This window comes from Epinephelus lanceolatus, chromosome 10 (assembly GCF_041903045.1).
Source record: "Epinephelus lanceolatus isolate andai-2023 chromosome 10, ASM4190304v1, whole genome shotgun sequence".
Classification (NCBI taxonomy): Eukaryota; Metazoa; Chordata; class Actinopteri; order Perciformes; family Serranidae; genus Epinephelus; species Epinephelus lanceolatus.
The window spans coordinates 19,549,213-19,567,684 of NC_135743.1; the positions used below are offsets into that span (position 1 = coordinate 19,549,213).

An 18,472-nucleotide genomic window follows, 5' to 3' on the forward strand; every position below is an offset into this window, starting at 1 on the left:
TCATCAGTGCGCAACCATTTACTGGGAAAAAACAGGCGGCTGCTGTCATTGGTCGAGCGCGGCTGTCAATCAAACGAGCGTGTGCGTCATTTCCGTTGTCAGGTGGTGCTGTCGCTGTGGAAAGATGCGATCAGCGAAGAGCGGAGGCTTTTCCTTAATTGCTCATTTCGGTAACAGAGGCTAAACAGCCCGAAACCAACCCGCTGTGGTGTCTCCTGTTAAAGCGAGAAGCTCCGCACATCCACCGCAGCGTTTAACCCAAGAAATATCCATGTTGTAAGCAGACAGCGCAGACTTTACCCGGCGGTTTTGGCTCGAGGTAAGCGAGGTGGCGACTACATTGCTATCTAGCTTTCAGGCGAAGCTAGCCAGCTGTAATATTACCTACTTTGTTTAAATGGCCTCCCGGCTGCTCCGTAGCCTCCGGGTTGCCTTTAGCTAACGTCGCTCTCCACATATCATGTTAAAACATCCGTGACACGTTCAAATACACGCTAAAGTAGCCGTTACCGAGCTAACGGCTGCTCCGTGTAGTTTGCACCGTAAGCCGAACTCCTTGTTGTGTTGTGTGCCCCTTTGTGTGGCCGGTGTGCCTGGAGCAGTGGCAGCGTCTGTAGCCGACTAATTCACCCAGCTTTGTTGCCGTAAGTTTTTACGAGCACTCAAGCTTTTGTTTTATGTCGCCCCGTGTAAATATACACCGTAAAATAACGTGTGTGTGTCGTGTTTATTTAAATGACCCAACTCACTGTAACGTTGTCTGTTACGTTAACGCACGCCGTGTAATGCGGTGTAGTATGTGTGATTTTTAAACGTCCCCAGGAGGTCAAATTGTAATTGTTGTGGGCGAAACACATTAGCACCTGGCTGCTCAAGTTGTGAGCTGTCTGTGGAGTGGTTTTGCTCAAGTTGTAAGGCATAACGTCAGCGTTTCACTCCGCGGCTCGTGTTGCTTACAGTGCTCGCTGCCAGGACTGAGCGGTGTCCAGACCTTGTGGTCGCAAAATGGCACCAATCAATGTGTGACCGTCTGCGTGCATTTGTAATTATATTCGTCTTGTGATTTGTAATGTGACCTTGTGTACACAGACGTGCAGTGCGGTCAAGGACGCTGTTATTGCAATAATGTAGTCAACAACTGCAGCGAGAAGTGGGCTTGATGGCGGTAGACGTGTGTTAGAGCTGACATGAGTGATTGACATTTCATTCAAGCAGCAGGATTGAAGCCTGTGTGACCTTCCAGTTGCTTTACCTTTTTGTCCCGACTCTTGTGTTTGATCTATTTGTGGATTTCATTCTATCTCTCTGGCTCCAGATTTTGTAATCCACTCATGTGTTTACTACCTGCCCCGGTGTTCCCATGCTTCCTTTGTCCATCCTGATACTACCTTGATTTTGCGATCAAGCTGTTCTTGCAGAGCCAGACAAGTGGCATGGAGTCTGGGTGGGTGGATCTTCAGACACCTACGTGGTTGTTTTGTTCAGATACTATTTAAGGAGCCCACATTTCTCGTGGGCACCGGCAGCGTGTCTCTCCTTCTTTTGTGTGATATGATTCAGAGGCTGTATCTGTTCTTGTCCTCCCTCTGGTACAGTCAGAGGCAGAGGCAGTCTTTCTCACCAGATCACTGGCTGTGCAGAAAGGCACAGCAGTGTCAGAAAAGGATAGCTGTGTGCTGTCATTGTGCTGATGTCATTTAGGTCAGCATGCATTAGTCGTTGCGTTGACCTTTGCTTTTTAGATGTGTCAGGGGTTGGCTCCGCAGCACTACAGCCGGTGTTTAGTAGGTAGATGAATTGCCTTGGGTCCATTTGCTGTGTGTTGTGCATCAGTTGGGTCAGTTTAGTGTCATCAGCCCACAACTATGTAGCTGGACAAGTAATGCATGCAAGTTACAATCACAGATCACCTTGTTAGAAAAGTGGGGAACAGCAACAAATGAGCTGCTTGTTGGTTTTGTAGAAACTAAATTTAGCAGCCTCTCTAGCTCTCCACCAGCAAATTAAAATATATTAATCTGGCAGCACTGAAAGCTGCATGTACATTGTCGATTCCGCCAACCACTTTGGCCACTAGATGAAAAAGTTAAATAATTTCCTTCCCAGGAGCCTCATGAATTGCACTAGATGATTATCCGTTGCTTTGCTTTGCATGCTCTAGAGTAAGATGCTCTCTTACTATTGGCAGCGTGACTTGGTGTCACTCTGGCTTGTGCCATAAATGCTGTCAGAAAACCTCAGCTCATCAGACTCAGTGGGTGATGACTAGTGGAGATGGAGACAGATGGGCGAGAGACATGATGATGACACTGTCTGCTGTCTGGGATCACAAAAAGCCTCATGGAAGTGAGAATTCATACCAGCCCATACTGACTGCCAACTGTCCTGCCTCCTCTCTGCCCAAAAACGCCAACTGGCGAGTGGCGCACGATTAGTTTTGAAACAGGAAGAAGGCCTAATTCATTAAAAAATATTACATTTCTGTAGTTTGTTCCACTTGCAAGCCTGGTTACATATTCAGAAGTTTTTCGGGCTCTCTCCACTCGATATCTAGTTTGCAGTTTATGAGGTGCTTTGGATTTTATTAGTCTGAATCACCTCTGTAGCTGGCAAAAACATGCACGCCACCACTTATCAGTCAGTGACATTTTATGCTTCATATATGTCACTTTGTGTTGCTTTTCTTGTCAACATAACTCTTATTAAGGGATTTTTTTTTTTAAGTTGATACGGCGAACACGCCAGGGAGTTTGGGCACATATTTCTCGCTCTTATTGGTGTTGTCACCTGGGTATTTAGGCATTTCTATCCAATGGAAACTCAGGACGACAGCAGGGTGAATCATTCCTCTCGGTTCAAGGCTCTACTTCCCTGTTACGGGAAACAGATGGGGTTTCATCACATAGGAACTCAGTATCAGTAAACAAAGTATACCTCCTGCTCTCTGCATTCTGGGAGGTAGATCTGCCGCGACAGTTAAAGTAGTTTGTGTAATGATGATGTGTCACACTGTGTCACTGGTTCTTCTGGCATGTGAATCTAGTTCCTTATCATAGCGTAAGGGCTTGGCTTTTTTTTCAGCCTTGTTTGAACACGCATGTCCTTTCAGAGGAAGGTCTGCGCAGATAAGCCGGCTGTACAGATTTTGAGATAAAACACGCAGATTAAGAGTGGAAGGATTTTTCTAAACCCCACGTCCACTGCAGCAGGAACAGCTGGAGATGGGTATGTGGCTCAGTGGAGAGACTCAAATTAAAAATGCATTTGTTTAAAGTATTTTGTGCTAGTGAGCGAGATGCGTTTACATGACAGCATCGGCCGTTTAAATTGCAGATTGTGCCACATTTGCATTGCTTGTTGGGGAGATTGAATCTGAGGTGTCACCTTTGACGCCAGCAGCCATCATTCTGAATGGAGCTGTAATGGCCTCACATTCACACTGAGGTGTTGGTAAACGTGTGGGAGGGATATTTAAAATAGGCTGGGAGGAGCTGCCCTGTAGTTTACCTCTTTTCTACTCTATTCACAAATCAGTGCACTCTTGTCCAGCCTGTAGTAGTACTCCTGCCCAGGGTATATTCTTTATTTTTAAACGGACTATTTATAAAACCATTGTTTGGTTACAGATTACTGATGCTATTTTTAATCACCGGTTGAGAGTTTGTGTCCTTGCAGTCACATGGATGCACTTACCCTTTAACTTGACTATCTTTATCTCGTGTACTAATCTGATTTATTTCCCTGTAGAGCTCCAGTATGTCCAAGCGGCGCTCGTCGGAGAGGGGGGCTGGAGAGACATCAGGCAGGGCCAGCAAGCTGCAATGTCCTGGGATATCCGGCAATAACGCCAAGAGAGCCGGGCCCTTCATCCTTGGTAAGGACGCTACTCACATTTTGCACAAGCCCCAAAAGTATAGAAATGGCAGGCAAAAATGTCTGTGTGGCTGAGATTGCACCTAGTGTGCAAGTATGTAAACATGTGCAACCTATCTGCGCAGGAAATCAGTGAAGTTAATGTGTGTTTGTGTGTGAATGTGTGTGTGTGAGTCGTGGGGTGTCTCGCTGTGAGCGCACGCCTGAGACAAGAATGTGAAGAATTCTGCTGATCCCCCTGACATCGTCCAGAAAGGTCTGAGTCTGTGTTAGAGCGAGGTTACTTCCTCCCTCTGGAAAATGCAACTCTCCCATAGTATTAAACTTGTATGTTTTCTGCTACACAACCCCTCCACTTTTTGCAATGCAGAGTGCCAAAGAAAACATTACGCTCTGGGTGTTAATGGGTACGTGCACATGCAGCCTTTAATGAGTTGCAGCGAGAGCACACACTCCGGCATGTAGCCTGCCTTTTGGTCATGCAGCTGTTCTTTTGCTTATCCTTGCAGGGCCTCGCCTGGGCAACTCACCAGTGCCCAGCATAGTGCAGTGTCTGGCCAGAAAGGACGGCACCGATGACTTCTATCAGCTCAAAGTAAGTCTGTCGCAGTCGGACAAATTTTTGTTTCTTTTTCTTTCTCGCAAACTCAGTGAGTTAAGCACACACTTTAAAAAGTGAGCATGTAATTCAAAACAAAGCAATGATATCCCTGAAGACATCTGAACCTTTGACCTCCCTTTGTTGGTGTTCATTTTATGGCCCCCGGTTTTAGTCTGGTGCAAACAAAATCTCAGCCGGGCAATCAGTTTATTGGGGCTATCTAATGCCTGTACACACGGGACGGGGCTATAGAAGGGGGGAAAGGAAGGGAGGAAGGCGGCGCCCCACCTGGAATGTCGACTTTTAACCCCATGACCACGTAGTGAGTCAGTGCGTGACCCTCCCCTCATACCCATAACTACAGCGCCTCAGTGTCTGCTGCGCAGCCTGTTTGCCTCACATTGGTATATGAGCCAGTTTTAAAGCTGCAGACCTTGTATACCACCTCTACAGCACAGACCTTCTTTTAAATGCTAAGCAGATGTAACTTTCTATCATGTCTTCAGTCATTTAAAGGGTTTAGAGTCAGGACTGAAGATTAGCCTCATGCGAAACAGTGAAAGCCCTCATTCCACTGTCTGATCCAGTATGAGCTCTTGTCTTGTGACCTCTAATGTTTGCTCTGTTCTCATGTGTGGCAGATCCTCACGCTGGAGGAGCGGGTGGACTCTGCAGGGGAGACTCAGGAGGAGAGGCAGGGGAAAATGCTGCTGCACACAGAGTACTCCCTCCTGTCTCTGCTGCACAACCAGGATGGGGTGGTCCACCACCACGGCCTTTTCCAGGTAGACTGAAACCTGCACAGCAATTAAGTTTCTGTTGGCAGGCGCAGCGTATATGATCAGTGGAATGACTAATATAATGAACAAAAAAAGAGAAGTGTCTTTTAGTTTATGGTGTATTACTCAGCACTGTGTGGGCGAGCATTCTGTATAGTTGAACACGATAAATACACCAACATTGCCATGGAGAAGTGTCTGTAACTTTCTGTTTTGTGCAGAATGCGACGTCACCATGTAAGTACAAGTAACAGCATGCTCTTATCAGGCCGGTATTAGCAGAGGTAAGCTTGTCATTAGTCGAGCCAGCTGCTTGTATTTTCCTTATCAGGGTTGTTTCAAGAGAGAAGTGGGAGTAGCATTAAAAGCCATATTTATCTGCAGTCGTTTTCTATTCACAGCCCCATCCATTCACAATGAACCCCCCCTCCCTCACCTGTCTTCCCGTCTGCCTCCTCCTCTAACTTTGTTATTGTTCCATCTGCCTTCTTTCTCTCCCTCTGTTTTTCTTCTTTGTCTCTCTTTCACATCCTGCCCGTTCCACTCTGCCAGTGTTCTCAGAATAGCAGCATTGAGCCGTGCACTCTGATTCATTTAGGCCTGCAATATTGATTGGATTATTATAGTGCATCTCCACTGTGAGAGAACCAGTTAATAATGTACGCTTTCAGAGGTGTTGACTGCATCTAAAAAAAAAAAACTGACAACCTGATACAGAAATCAATAAGAAGTGGTGACTCCACTAAGACTGGAGTTGGAAGAAGAGGAATGACCTTTGTTATTCGTCCTCCACCACCCGGTGTGGAGGGGTGGATGTGTCTTATTCATGGGCTACATGCAGGCTGATTGATGGCCTCTACCCTGCTTGAATCTATATGTCTTTCTAAGCTGAGTGAAGCAGCATGATCGGCCAGCGTAGTACAGGAATCCATTCAGTTTGATGCATTTGTGAATGCATCAACATCTATTGATTGGACGCTGTTAGAAAGTGCTTCTAAAATGCATCAACAACTTTGTCCACAGAATAACGTCAGTCCTGAAGATAGCCGCTCACACTTCTGTTTGTTGTTGTTGTTTTACAGGATCGAGCCTATGAAATTGTGGAGGACATGGAGGCCAACAAAGTGCGCAAGATGAAGAAGCGGATCTGCCTCGTGCTTGACTGCCTGTGTGCTCATGACTTCAGTGACAAGACGGCAGATCTCATTAACCTCCAGCATTATGTTATAAAGGAGAAACGACTGAGTGAGCGCGAGGCCATCGTCATCTTCTATGACGTGGTGCGTGTGGTGGAAGCCCTTCATAAGGTGAGAATTTGGTGGTGCACTTCTCTGAAAAGGGTGTTATCCATCATACTGCCAAACATTGCATAAAAGAAAATCTAGGCATGTTTTTTTTTTCATCAATGAAGAGAGTTTGGACACTCCACTGTTTTGGCCAACTGTAGGAGAAATTGCTTTGTTATTGTTAGCTAGTTGCACATCATTTCTGATTACTCATCTCCTATACTCATGTGCCACTCTCCAAAACAAACTGATTGTTTTGATAGCAGTGATTCACCAAGAACGATCTGACCAGACATTTTTTCCCTCTCATCCTCTTCTTTCTTGCATACAGAAAAACATTGTGCACAGAGACCTCAAGCTGGGAAACATGGTGCTGAACAAACGGTAAGATGAAACTCCTTCTCTCTTTTGGCCTTGCCAATCAGTTAGCTGGCCAGTAACCTCCCCACATTACACCAGGTCAGTCATTTTAGCCTGCCAGTTAGTCATTCTGCCTCAGCTCACGTGTGTGAGAGAGGCCTCAGCCGGCCCCAGCAGCCTGTATCCAGTGCGTGTTTGGCTTTAAACTCAAGCAGGGGTCACATTCTCAGACTAAGAGTGAGATCAGATGGAGGAACCTAAAGCCCTGCTCTCTTGTGCCTGACTCTGGGTCCGTGTCTGTGTGTTGAGTAAAGGCTGATGATTCATTCCCCGTGGTTAGATTTGTGGAAGAGGAGGGTGAACTGGACGCTGGTGCAAAACAGAGCAAAGAGTATGCCACTGCTTTGTTCTCGGTGGGGCAGTGAGCAATGTTGTACAGCACAGGAGACCCTGGTGAGTGCACCTCGGGTCACAGGGTGCTGCAGATCAGATAGACCCTGCAGAATGGAAAACTACTCCTGTAAAGCTGTCTCCAAACACCGTAGGCACAGAGTATGAGAGAGATTTTGTGTATAATCAGGGGCTGAATCCTGCTACTTTTTCTGCTACATGCATTTTGATATGAATTTGTCCAAGCTCAGATGATTCAGCTAGATTTTGCATTTAACCTATGGAAGGCTGCGTCTGAACAGAGGAGGTTTGCGCGCACATTCTTGGAGACGCTGATAATCGTCCCACAGAGCCGGCCTTTTCATTTGGAAGGACGTGACTAACACCGACACACACACACACACACACACTCTGTTCCTACGCTTGCTGCACACACCTTCACATCCCAACATGGAGCATGCTTACATCAGTGAGCGTAATCATGGAGTTGTCTCACACTCTACTTAGTCATTTCTTATGCATGATCTGTAAGTATGAGTGCGTGCATCGCAATGTCACGTTCCTGGCTTATCTTTAAACCACAGACATGCTCTGCATCACAGGCACCAGAGCGCGTATCCCCCACCAGCATCATCATCATCATTAACAGCAGTAGTAGTAGTGTTGGTGATGAAACAGGAGTGTGTTTTGGCCAGGGGAGAGGAGCAGACGAGTGGAACACTCCGTCCCAGCTGGAGACAAAGGAGAGGCCTGCCAAAGGCCCCATAGCTCCGAGCTGACTCACACCACAATGCACATCACACACGCACACACATGCGCACACAGTCATCATTTATTTACCCTCCACTCTGCATTTAATCTGTTTTTCTTTTACACACCAGTCCCTTTCCTGCTTTCATTGGCTTTGTGTTCTGTGCCCTTTGTCACATCCCTTTTTTCTTTTCACTCTTCCCATCTCCTTTATGCCGCATACTTCGCTTGCTCGCATGTTTCCTGCATCACTCCACCCTCTTGGATGTGTATGAATGTACAGTCGGTATGGGAAAGACAATTTTAGATGCAGACCGATCTCAAAATCTCCTATGCTCCCCTGCTGATTGTCGCCACTCTGGGAAATGCACCAATGCCATCCACAAGCTCAGCAGTTTATGCAAGAATGATGTGATTTCCTCTTGCAGGGCCAGCTGTTATGAAAGCAGGATGTCATAAATCAATCCGCAGGGTCAATGACAATGTACGTTGGAGCTGAACTGATTTCCTTATTGTACATTTTTAAGAGGAGATTCATAGACAGAGACACACAGCACGGCAAGGTGTCATTATTGTTTTTATTCCTTCCAGAGAGCTCCTATTAGTTTCCATCACCGTATTATCTCAGGGATGGATTACCCCTTTCAATTGAAATAGAAGTTAGGGGAATGTTTTTTGTTTTTTATGCTGTTTTGCGCAAATCACAGTTCTGAGGAAATGATCTGCAGAAGCTGCCCTGCATTTAACCTCCGCCCTTGTCAGCTGGTGCATTTCCAGCAAAATGTTGCGGGAAGGGAGGCGAAATCACGGGGGCTGTTTAGGTTTCTGGTTTCCTGGCCTACCCCTGGGGTCACATGACCAGGAAGCAGAGATGGTGTGGTCTCTCTTCAGTCCTCAGGGACCCTTGCCTCACGAGGCAAACATGCAATTTCATTTACCCAATCTCCGGTGCAAGAATAGAAGCCTGGGTCGTGATGCGCACAGACAAAGGAACAGACTCCTCTATAAAGGAAGCTTTTATGTCGAGGGTCCTTGAAGCATTGCACTCTGTTCTGGCCCATCCTTGTGCACATCACAAAGCCACTGTATGGTTATAGAGACTTGGATCACAAAAGCTGTTAAAGGGCTGGATCACATAAGTAGCTGGAAATGATGTGAACCGAGTGTTCTAAGGGAAGATTGAGATTGGAGCATTTGCTTGAAAATTGAGTGTTTGACAGGAATTGGCTCCAGACGCTGCACTGGGAGCAGTGAGTGTGTGTGTGTGATGGAGCAGAGTGTGAAAGTGAGAGAGAATAGGGGAAGCTGTTGACCTCAGGCTTTTTAGAAAGCGGATGTGGGTGAGGAGCGTGATCCAGAGAGGACCCAGGCTCTAGACCGTGGCCACTTTTGTGTGTGCTCATGTGCCTCTGAGTGCATTTTCGCGTGTGCGTGCTCGCCATGGGAGCAATCGTGTGGGTGCACTCGAAGTTGTGTGTTTGTGTACATATTTTAAATCTTCGTGAGCTTCATATACTCGTTTGCCAACCCATCACCATGCAGGCTTAGTCATCGAGACAATTATCCCAAGCCACAAGTTGACTCATATGTTTGTCAAAGTGCGGCTTTTTATTTTCTCTTTCTCTGCTGAGAGAACACAGCGATATAGAGCAGTCCATAGTCCCTGGGTTTTAATACTGTTAGGTTTCACTCCGCCACAAGCAAACTAAATTTACCTTTGATGACTCAGAGAATAAACCTTATAGTGCCACGTAGTTTCCACAGAAACCAAATTAATCAAACATCGCTGGTAACATCAGCGGGTCTTCTCAGACTTGGAAGCGCCAGTGTGTCTGGAGTGGTCTTGTTCTTGATACGTCTCTGGCCTGATGTAGGAAGATGGCTTTCAGCTAAAACAGTGATGTTGATACTTTAAGTAGAGCATTAAAGTCGACGTAACATTTAATGGGAAGGTACAAAAAAGGAACAAGAGACAAAAGAAGAACATTAAGCAAATAAAAGAGAAAATTATCTACATCAAACCTCTAATGCAGTCCTCTGTAGTTGAAACTAGCGGACAGATACGAGGGTTCTGCACACAGATGTCAAGCTGCATGAGAAGTCTATGCTTTAAGAGCAATCTTTATTTTAAAATCAATTCTGTATTTGCAAATGTCATAGTATATATGTGTACCAGATATGCAGGACATCTTCCTGATTCAACCAGTTTTGCACAATTTACTTAACAGTTGGCTTGAAGTCTTAAAAATGTTCTCACATGTGCCTGTCTTCAACTTGATCTTTTGATTTTGATTGTTTGATTTGGGATAGGTGTAAAGCAGATTTGTTTTTTAAAGAAGATAAACATGCATGCTTAAAAATGGAGAATATAACGGCTGCAACAGAGCAACAATGCAACAGATAACGTACAAGACATTCTGAGACATTTTTTAAAGCTATCTTGGGAACATCGTTTGGGAAGGGCCCCTCCGTACAGTCCTCCTCAATCTTGTTAAATTCTTTAATAAAAAGGAAAACCAATATTTTAAATGCAGGTATAACACATAGAGATGGGAGACTGTCTTTTAATAAGACTGGGCATGCATACTCTGTTTTGCATCTGGCAGTCATGAGATACTGATGTATATTTAAGGCCCAGTGAACCATGAGATTATTAAAACAACAGCAAGTTCTCTCTGTCTCTGTCGGCCTGGGTTTGCCTCATGCTTTGAGCTATGAGTGTGCAGTGTTTCACATTCTAAACTTAACATTTGTTATGATGAGTAAGACTGTTTTGCCACGGTTTGATCAAGTTAAAGAGGAGAATACTAGAAGGGGGGGGTGCACATAAGAAGTGGGGATATTTAGGTCATTGTTTGATGCAAATTTGCTGAAGAATAAGATGTATGAAGGTTATTTACGAGGTGTGTTTGCATGTTTGTGTGCTTACAGGACTCACCGAATCACCATCACCAACTTCTGCCTCGGAAAGCACCTGGTGAGTGAGGACGACCTGCTGAAAGACCAGAGAGGAAGTCCGGCCTACATCAGCCCTGATGTATTAAGTGGTGAGTGCAAAACAGATTCGTTGCGTGCGCTTTCATTTATAGCACAGTATGCGTGTCAAGCGAGGTTTTTTTCAGACAGAGACGTATTGAAAAGCTGCTTTCTGTCATTCGGTCACGGGGGGGGGGGGTCAGCATCACCCAGTTTTTGTCACTTTCAAAAACTGACAATCCAACAGTCACACCTGTTTTTGCAGCAACTGATCGTGTGTGCACAGGTGTGAAAACCGTCCTCGCTGTCTTTGATTTGCCACCATCCATTTTAGGTTGTGAAATAGACCCTTTTTGATCCAGGACCAGACGGGGTTCTGGGATTCTTTTAATGGCGTTGTGTAACGTTAAGCAGTCAGTCTAATGTTTGGTTTTCTGGTTATTAAGCAACAAAAAAGGGGTTATGTTGCAATCTGGGACTGGCAAAATGCTAGGAATAGCTTTTTTTTGTGGTCTTTGTTTGTGTAATCACGGTGATGTTGCATTTTCTCATGGTATGTGTCTGCAGAGGAAGCTTCTTTCCTCTTTGTGCGAAAACTAAAAAGCAGAAATCAGTTTTTATTGTTTGGCTTCACAATGCTCATTTGTGCAGACCTGAGCACCACACACATATCAGGTTGATGCTTGAGCACACACTTCCATGGTAGATCCCAGTACCATCCATTCAGACATTGATTTCCAGAGCATTGTCGTGGACAGTGAACAAGATTGAGAATCTCAAACAGAAATCTTTCCGCTCCAACCACTCAAAAACTGTAGATAAAACCCGGGCGTGTATATCAGCATAACGTGACAGGCACACAATTAAACAGAGCTTCAGTGACTCACACACTGATGACTCACTGGAGGGAAACTACTCCCATCTACCCCCTTCCCCTCCCATCCCCTGCCTCTGTGTGTGTGTGTGTGTGTGTGTGTGTGTGTGTGTGTGTGTGTGTGTGTGTGTGTGTCACAAGCTTTAACATAATTGCCTGCTGCTGTTGCTACCGCCTGCCTGGCTGTAACAACACTGCCTATGGTCATGCACAGCCATGATGCTCCACCCTCACCAGTTCCAGTGTATTCACTGCCGATCCATGTCTGATTTAATGGCTCAGGGTTGGCTATAAAAACATTTCCCGGCTCCCATTTTCAAAGTTGTCAGTGTGCCGGACATTTCTAGGAAATATGATTGATGTGGAGTCATAGCTTGTGTTTGCTCATCTCGTTAATCATTAGACCTGGTGACTGATCAGGAATTGAACTTGTGAAAGGGTTGATCACCCCTGAGTCACACAGGGTCGAAACTGTCAACAAACAAACATTGATTTCAATCTCTGGCTTATCTGATTTTGCAGTTTGCAAAGCATTTTACTGTCTCTGTGTCAATTGCCACATTTGTTTATATCAATCACTGATCCTGATCCCCTCCTCCTTTCTGTCTCCAGGTCGGCCATACCGTGGTAAACCCAGTGACATGTGGGCTCTTGGCGTGGTTCTCTTCACCATGCTGTATGGCCAGTTCCCCTTTTATGACAGCATACCTCAAGAGCTCTTCCGCAAGATCAAGGCTGCTGAGTACTCCATCCCAGAGTGTGTACCTGTCCTGTCCATGTGACATTTCAGATGTATTCAAAGCAGCTGTATCCAACAGTTACAGCACATAAACATGAAAAACTTTATATAACTACATAGTTTTGCATACTCCATATTTAATTAAGAGGTTTTTCTTTAATGCTGAACATTACTAAGAATTATCCACATTATCATATTCAGTTTGGACCTGAAGATACGGCACTATAATCCTTCAGAAGTGGCTTTGTGACTAAATAGCATTCCTGTTCACTTCCACCTCCTCACAGGGACGGTCGTGTGTCTGAGAGCACGGTGTGCCTGATCAGAAAGCTGCTGGTGTTGGACCCTCAGCAGAGGCTTACTGCAGGAGAGGTGCTGGAGTCTCTCAGTGCCATCATTGCCTCATGGTAAGTGCTCCCCCTGCTGGATGTTTGGAAAATGCATCAGATGTGTTGAGTCTCAAGTCATGATTTTATTGTTGAAGAGCTGAGAAATAATTGTAATGAACTTGTGTAAAATGGCTACTTCTGGCTGCCATGAGTGTTAAAGCTTTCCACTGGTTTTCTGTTTTTTGAAGTAATTAAAATAGTTACTTTACTTATTACATTTACATCAACAGGGTAACTAGTAATCTGGAACCCATTACATTTCAAATTAACCTTCCCAACATTGTGTATGAATATCCTAATGTTAGCCAGTCAGTAATTTAACATGGGTAATTTAACAAGCTGACCGGTGCTGATCTTTGTTGTGTTTCCCTCGTCACAGGCAGTCTGTTTCATCGTTGAGTGGCCCTCTGCAGGTGGTGCCAGATATTGACGATCAGGTCAATCACCCAGAACATCTGCAAGAGGTAAATTATTGTAGAAAAATGACATCACAGATCGGATGGATGGATGGATGGATACTTTAGGGTTAGGGGTTAGGGTTTAGTAGCTCACAGAAAGGCTCAACAACAATAAAAAAAGGTGCCAATAGAAATGAATAAAGTATAGGGGGACAAAGTATAGCCTCTAACTTATGAATGTAATTCACCTGTTTTAGTTGGTCGTGCCTCATGTTGACATTACTTCTTGGGTACACTCAGAGAACGTGTTTATTTCGGCAGAAAATTGTTTATTTCAGCTCAGATGTTGCAGCACATTGAACAGAATACATTTTCTTCCCTCAGGCCAAGGTGATAGAAGAGTCTTCACAGTACGAGTTTGAGAACTACATGCGCCAGCAGCTGCTGCTGGCTGAAGAGAAGAACACTATCCACGAGGCCAAGAGCTTTCTCACCAAGCGCCAGTTTGGCAGCATCCCGCCTGTAAGGCGTCTGGGCCACGACGCCCAGCCTGTCAGCCCGTTAGATGCTGCCATCCTGGCACAACGTTTCCTCCGGAAGTAGTCCCCAACCACCCATGTCAGCCTCCCTGATCTCCCCGGGGAGTCCAGAGACCTGTGGAGTCCAGAGAGGACTGAGAAGGATGAGCCCCCAAAATTGAACTCGCGTACAGGAGGCCCAGCCTGACCCAGGTACAGACGGCCCCATTCCTAGGTAGGTTTTGGGCAAGCTAGGTAGAGCAGGTGTGAGGAGAGCACCAGAACAAACTGCCAATTGAAAACTTCACTCCTAGTGTCTGGATCCTCCAGTGAAACATGGAATGCCCCGGAGGAAGATCTGAACCAAAGGTTCCTTGCCCTCAGGTCACCCACAGTCAGATCTCACTGTGCAACCAACCTGATGGCACTGTCACATATGGGGCTAACACAAGGCTCTGCCTGGAGCATTGAAGAGACGATTAACCCCATATTCCTCCTCCTCCTCCTCTGAGATCTCCCTACTGTAACACTTTCCCCATCAACTCTGGATCCCCTGAGCAATACAGGACCAGAATCATGTAGCAACCCCCTCTCTTCCTAGTGGTTAATGGTATTGCCTCAAGTCAGATCACCTGATCACAGATGTCACTTCTCTATACCTCCATTCCACCCTCCTCCTTTCACTCCTTCCTCTTCCTCTCTACTGTTTTCCTGTATCGAAAATGATCCAGACTGGTTCTGTCTGTAACTCTGACTTCAAATCAATCTACCTCTCTGTCTCTTCTCTGTTGGTAAACCATGCTCACTGTTCTGAGACAAGGGATTGTAACAATGGAGTCTTGATGCCACCAGTGACATAAAGCATTAATGTTTTCTGTCAGAGTGATAATGCTTTGAAACCGTTTCAGTGGTTTCAAAAAATCTGAATAAGCTTTTTATCATATATTACCTTAATAAGTAGCATTTCACCCCTACCTTTGGATTGAAGATACAGAATATCAAAGTGTGTACATACATCCTTTGATATTTGCAAAATGCATTGTCTCCTGCTTTTGCTCATCCCTGTGGAAATCTATTTTTAGCATCTAGGCAGCTAGTGTGAGGTACCTGGAAGTCACAATGCCAAGAACTGAATGGGAAACACTGTTGGATCCTCCCTGCCAAGGCATATTGATGGTAACGCTTCCTCAGTGCCATTATAGTGGAGATCAGGCACTGTCACGTTTCTATTGCCAAAAATCATGTCTTAAATTTACTCTAAGCCAAGGAAACTGGTACCCACAGCCTCATTCAGAATCAAATGGCTTCCAGGTATTCCAACTTCCCTGTTTCTCTTTATCAAGACAGATCATGGGTTGATCAAGTGTTTTTCAGTATGAATGTGAACTGTCATTCAACGCTTTGATGTCTGCAGTATCCGTGAGTGTGCACGTGTGTGTGTGTTTCGGGCCAGGCAAAATCAAGAGTCTGCAGAGCTGTCGAGCTGTTCACCTCTAACAGCCTCAGACCCTTTTAAGCTATCCTCCAATCATTGTGTTCTGTTATCTGGCCTGCCTCAGTGGCAGACACTGTGAAAACCCGAGCAGGCTTTGCTGAGACGGGGCTTGACTGAATGCTTTAGCGATCGTCATTTGTAAAATGTCACACATCTATCGACATTCTCAAGCCCTCTCTTGAGCACAACTTGTACATGCTTGTATTATCTCACCGTGTAGGCTCTCTGCGCAGAGAGGCTAGCTGGTGGCCGGTAATCGATACTGTAATATTTCATAGAGAAATGAAAATACAGACCCGTAAGTTTTAAGTTTAATTGCTGGGTCTTCTTGGCTATCGATGCGTTCTCGTCTTTTTATCAAACGCTTTCTTCAAACCATGGCAAAGCTAATAACCAGTGACTGTTAGGCATCTGTACACTGCAACTTGCCTTTGCGTATTGGTACCTGCTTTAGGCTATCTAGACCTCTTCCTATTTATATTCAAACTGATTGCATGAACATAGGCTCTGGAATATTTTCAAATGTCTTTACTTCATTTTTTTTTTTCCTTGTAATATCATGTTGATTTATTTATTCACTTGTGTAGACTCCCCCCGAAACCCCCCCTAAACCACTGGGGCTTGTGTCACAGACTAGGAGCAGTTTTATGTCAGTGAAACAGGCCCCAAATCTCTTTTCCTCTCTCAGCTTTAAGAAGTGTTGTTAACTCCAACCGTCGTTCTCATTTTGATCCTTTTCAGCCACACTCATGAAGAGTAGCATCTGTTTTTGTGTTTTTGGTTTCCTAAATCATTTTCTTGCCATTTTACCACACAGTCTGTGGTCAACTTAAGCTACACTAATAACAAGACTGACTCTGCATAGTTATATTTTTTACAAAAAAACAAAATACTGGCACATTATGTTGATTTACGGGAGTTTTTCTTTTTTTTATTTTTTCTTCTTCTTTCATTCACCCCAAAAGTCCCCACACAAGGCTGCACTCTCCGGTCAGTATGTAAATATGTACCATCACGACTGCGCCAGTCACATTGTATGTAGTTCCACCCAGTGTGATACTAACTGTTTCAACACATGCCGATTGACGTGCATTATAGGCCACGTTGGCCACCAGCCACCACATCCAGAGGTGAAAATCACATGTAAAGACAGCTGTCGGCTCTCTCCCACCTCAATGTGAATTCCATGGGTATAAAGCAGTATTGTAGTAGTCTAGGTCGTTCATCAGAAAAGGGTGTTTTCATGAACACCGTAGCCATCGCCGAATGCTGACATCAAGTGATCCGTCTGTGGAAAGTGTCTTACACCATCTTCCATGACGCTCGACTACAGATTAGTAACTACAGGTTCAATAGACCCGTGACGTAGATGTTATTTTGTCTCTCCCCCCTCTAATCAAAAAGTGTTTCACCTTCTAGCTAGTGGATTGTACACATTCAATGTTTGTTTTACAGAGTTGTATTGATAGACTGCAGTGTGGACTGAAAAAGCATGGACATAGTGTGAGGTTCAGCTCTGTGTAAAACACGTGACTGTTGCATGATTTTGAACTTGCAAGGTGTGCCAGTGCAACTGATTAAGAATTTGAAGATAAGTTGCTCCTTTGGGTTCTACGAGAAACTACAAAGCAAAAATAGATAGACCCCTTGATTGATGAGTTGTGAAATTTGGTTGTTGATTTTCAAAAATTTGAGTTTTTGTGATGATTTTCACCCTGCTTCTAAAGTCTTCAGTATACATCCGATATATTGCTGACTGTCTCAACTGGAAACTCGGTGTAGGATATGAAATGTGGTGTAAGTTTAAACCCAATGGGACAATGTGTTGTAAGCTGCTTGGTCGGACACGGGCATCTAGATACAGAAAACTGCGTAATTGTACAGATGAAAAACACGTTTGTATAAAAAACATATTTTTCTACTTCATCAGATCTCTACATGCATGTCAGCAATAAACTTTGATATGGAAACATTGATCTTTGTCATGTATCTGTATTCTGACGCTTCCCTTTGTTGCCAGTAGGTGGAGCACTTTCTTAAAAAATGAAACCAAAGCCAGCACTAGGACCAGTGTAATTAACATTGGCACTTGTAGAACATTATATTGAATGTTCTTCTTTGTTGGTGTTCACTTATTTCTCTACCATATGTGGACAATACAAGCTACAGAAAAGGCTCAGCTGCACAGTGCCAGCCATCTGTATGTGCTTTTACATGATGTGGTCTCGTTCCTCTGAGGGTTGGACCTGTGTGAAGAACGAACAGAATATAGAATAAATGAGTCTCTGTGCGTCTATACCACCTCGGTCTTGCGGTGAGCTGGGTTTTGGACCCAAACTGAGGCAGAGGTGGTCAAACAGGAAGCCTCCTGCTGACTCTGACAGCACTGCAGGACCCTGTGGGCCGCTCTGACGATCTCCCACCTCACCTCAGGCTTTTGAACGCACACACACCCTCTTGACTGGAGCACTAATTCCACTAGAAATCATGCCATGCCTGCCAAAAAATACACACAGATACACATGGAAAGCTCATCATGTGCAGCCCTGACAGACGTATTGGATTAAATCTGTGATAATGGCATGTGCAAATGCTTCATGAACGCTCACTATGCAACACTTTTTGGTCCTTTTTATACCCCCTTGATGCGTGCATACTTAGACTCTATATAAAAAAGTGGCTTCCACTGAGGGGAATTAAATCTTAAGCCCACAATCACTGTGGCATTGAAGGACAAATTAGGAGATCAGACTTTTGACCTCCTCATTATAGGTCATTTTCAGTCAATAAGCAGTTACGAAAAAGCAAAATGCTGTGCTGCTGAATCACTCAGCAGAAGAATAACAGCGTTCTGAGTAACCTTTCCCACCTTTCTAAGATCCTCACAACAGATTTAGTCCCAAGCGGGTCCCTCTCTCTCTTCTCTGGATCATTACACCCTTATCCCAACATGTCAAGCTGGGCGGAAAAGTCTCAAGGGTCAAAGTTGCACATATGCTTTGTCCCCATAAACTACAACCAGCTGGCCTCGAGGAGGTCGATCC

General features: G+C 44.8%; 1 protein-coding gene across 2 annotated transcripts; it reads left to right on the forward strand.

Annotated features, from left to right (window-relative positions):
* Positions 1-104: 104 nt before the first annotated feature.
* Positions 105-17,402, forward strand: stk40 (serine/threonine kinase 40). Of its 2 annotated transcripts, none has more exons than XM_033640971.2 (11): positions 105-319; positions 3,748-3,874; positions 4,383-4,468; positions 5,116-5,259; positions 6,336-6,560; positions 6,871-6,923; positions 10,971-11,086; positions 12,502-12,646; positions 12,916-13,035; positions 13,397-13,481; positions 13,800-17,402. In XM_033640971.2, the coding sequence occupies exons 2-11, from the start codon at positions 3,757-3,759 to the stop codon at positions 14,016-14,018; spliced, it is 1,311 nt and encodes a 436-aa protein (XP_033496862.1). In that variant the 5' UTR covers positions 105-319; positions 3,748-3,756; the 3' UTR covers positions 14,019-17,402. The 2 variants fall into 2 exon arrangements, with proteins under 2 accessions (XP_033496862.1, XP_033496863.1); XM_033640972.2 differs by lacking the exon at positions 105-319 and adding an exon at positions 3,555-3,573.
* The last annotated feature ends 1,070 nt before the right edge of the window (positions 17,403-18,472 follow it).

What these genes read in the sequence shown, in the direction of transcription:
- stk40 (XM_033640971.2), top strand. Translation starts at nt 3,757, where the DNA reads ATGTCCAAGCGGCGCTCGTCGGAGAGGGGGGCTGGAGAGACATCAGGC. An exon ending in ACCACCACGGCCTTTTCCAG is followed by an intron (nt 5,260 to 6,335) that starts GTAGACTGAAAC and finishes GTTGTTTTACAG; the next exon opens with GATCGAGCCTATGAAATTGT. An exon ending in AACATGGTGCTGAACAAACG is followed by an intron (nt 6,924 to 10,970) that starts GTAAGATGAAAC and finishes GTGTGCTTACAG; the next exon opens with GACTCACCGAATCACCATCA.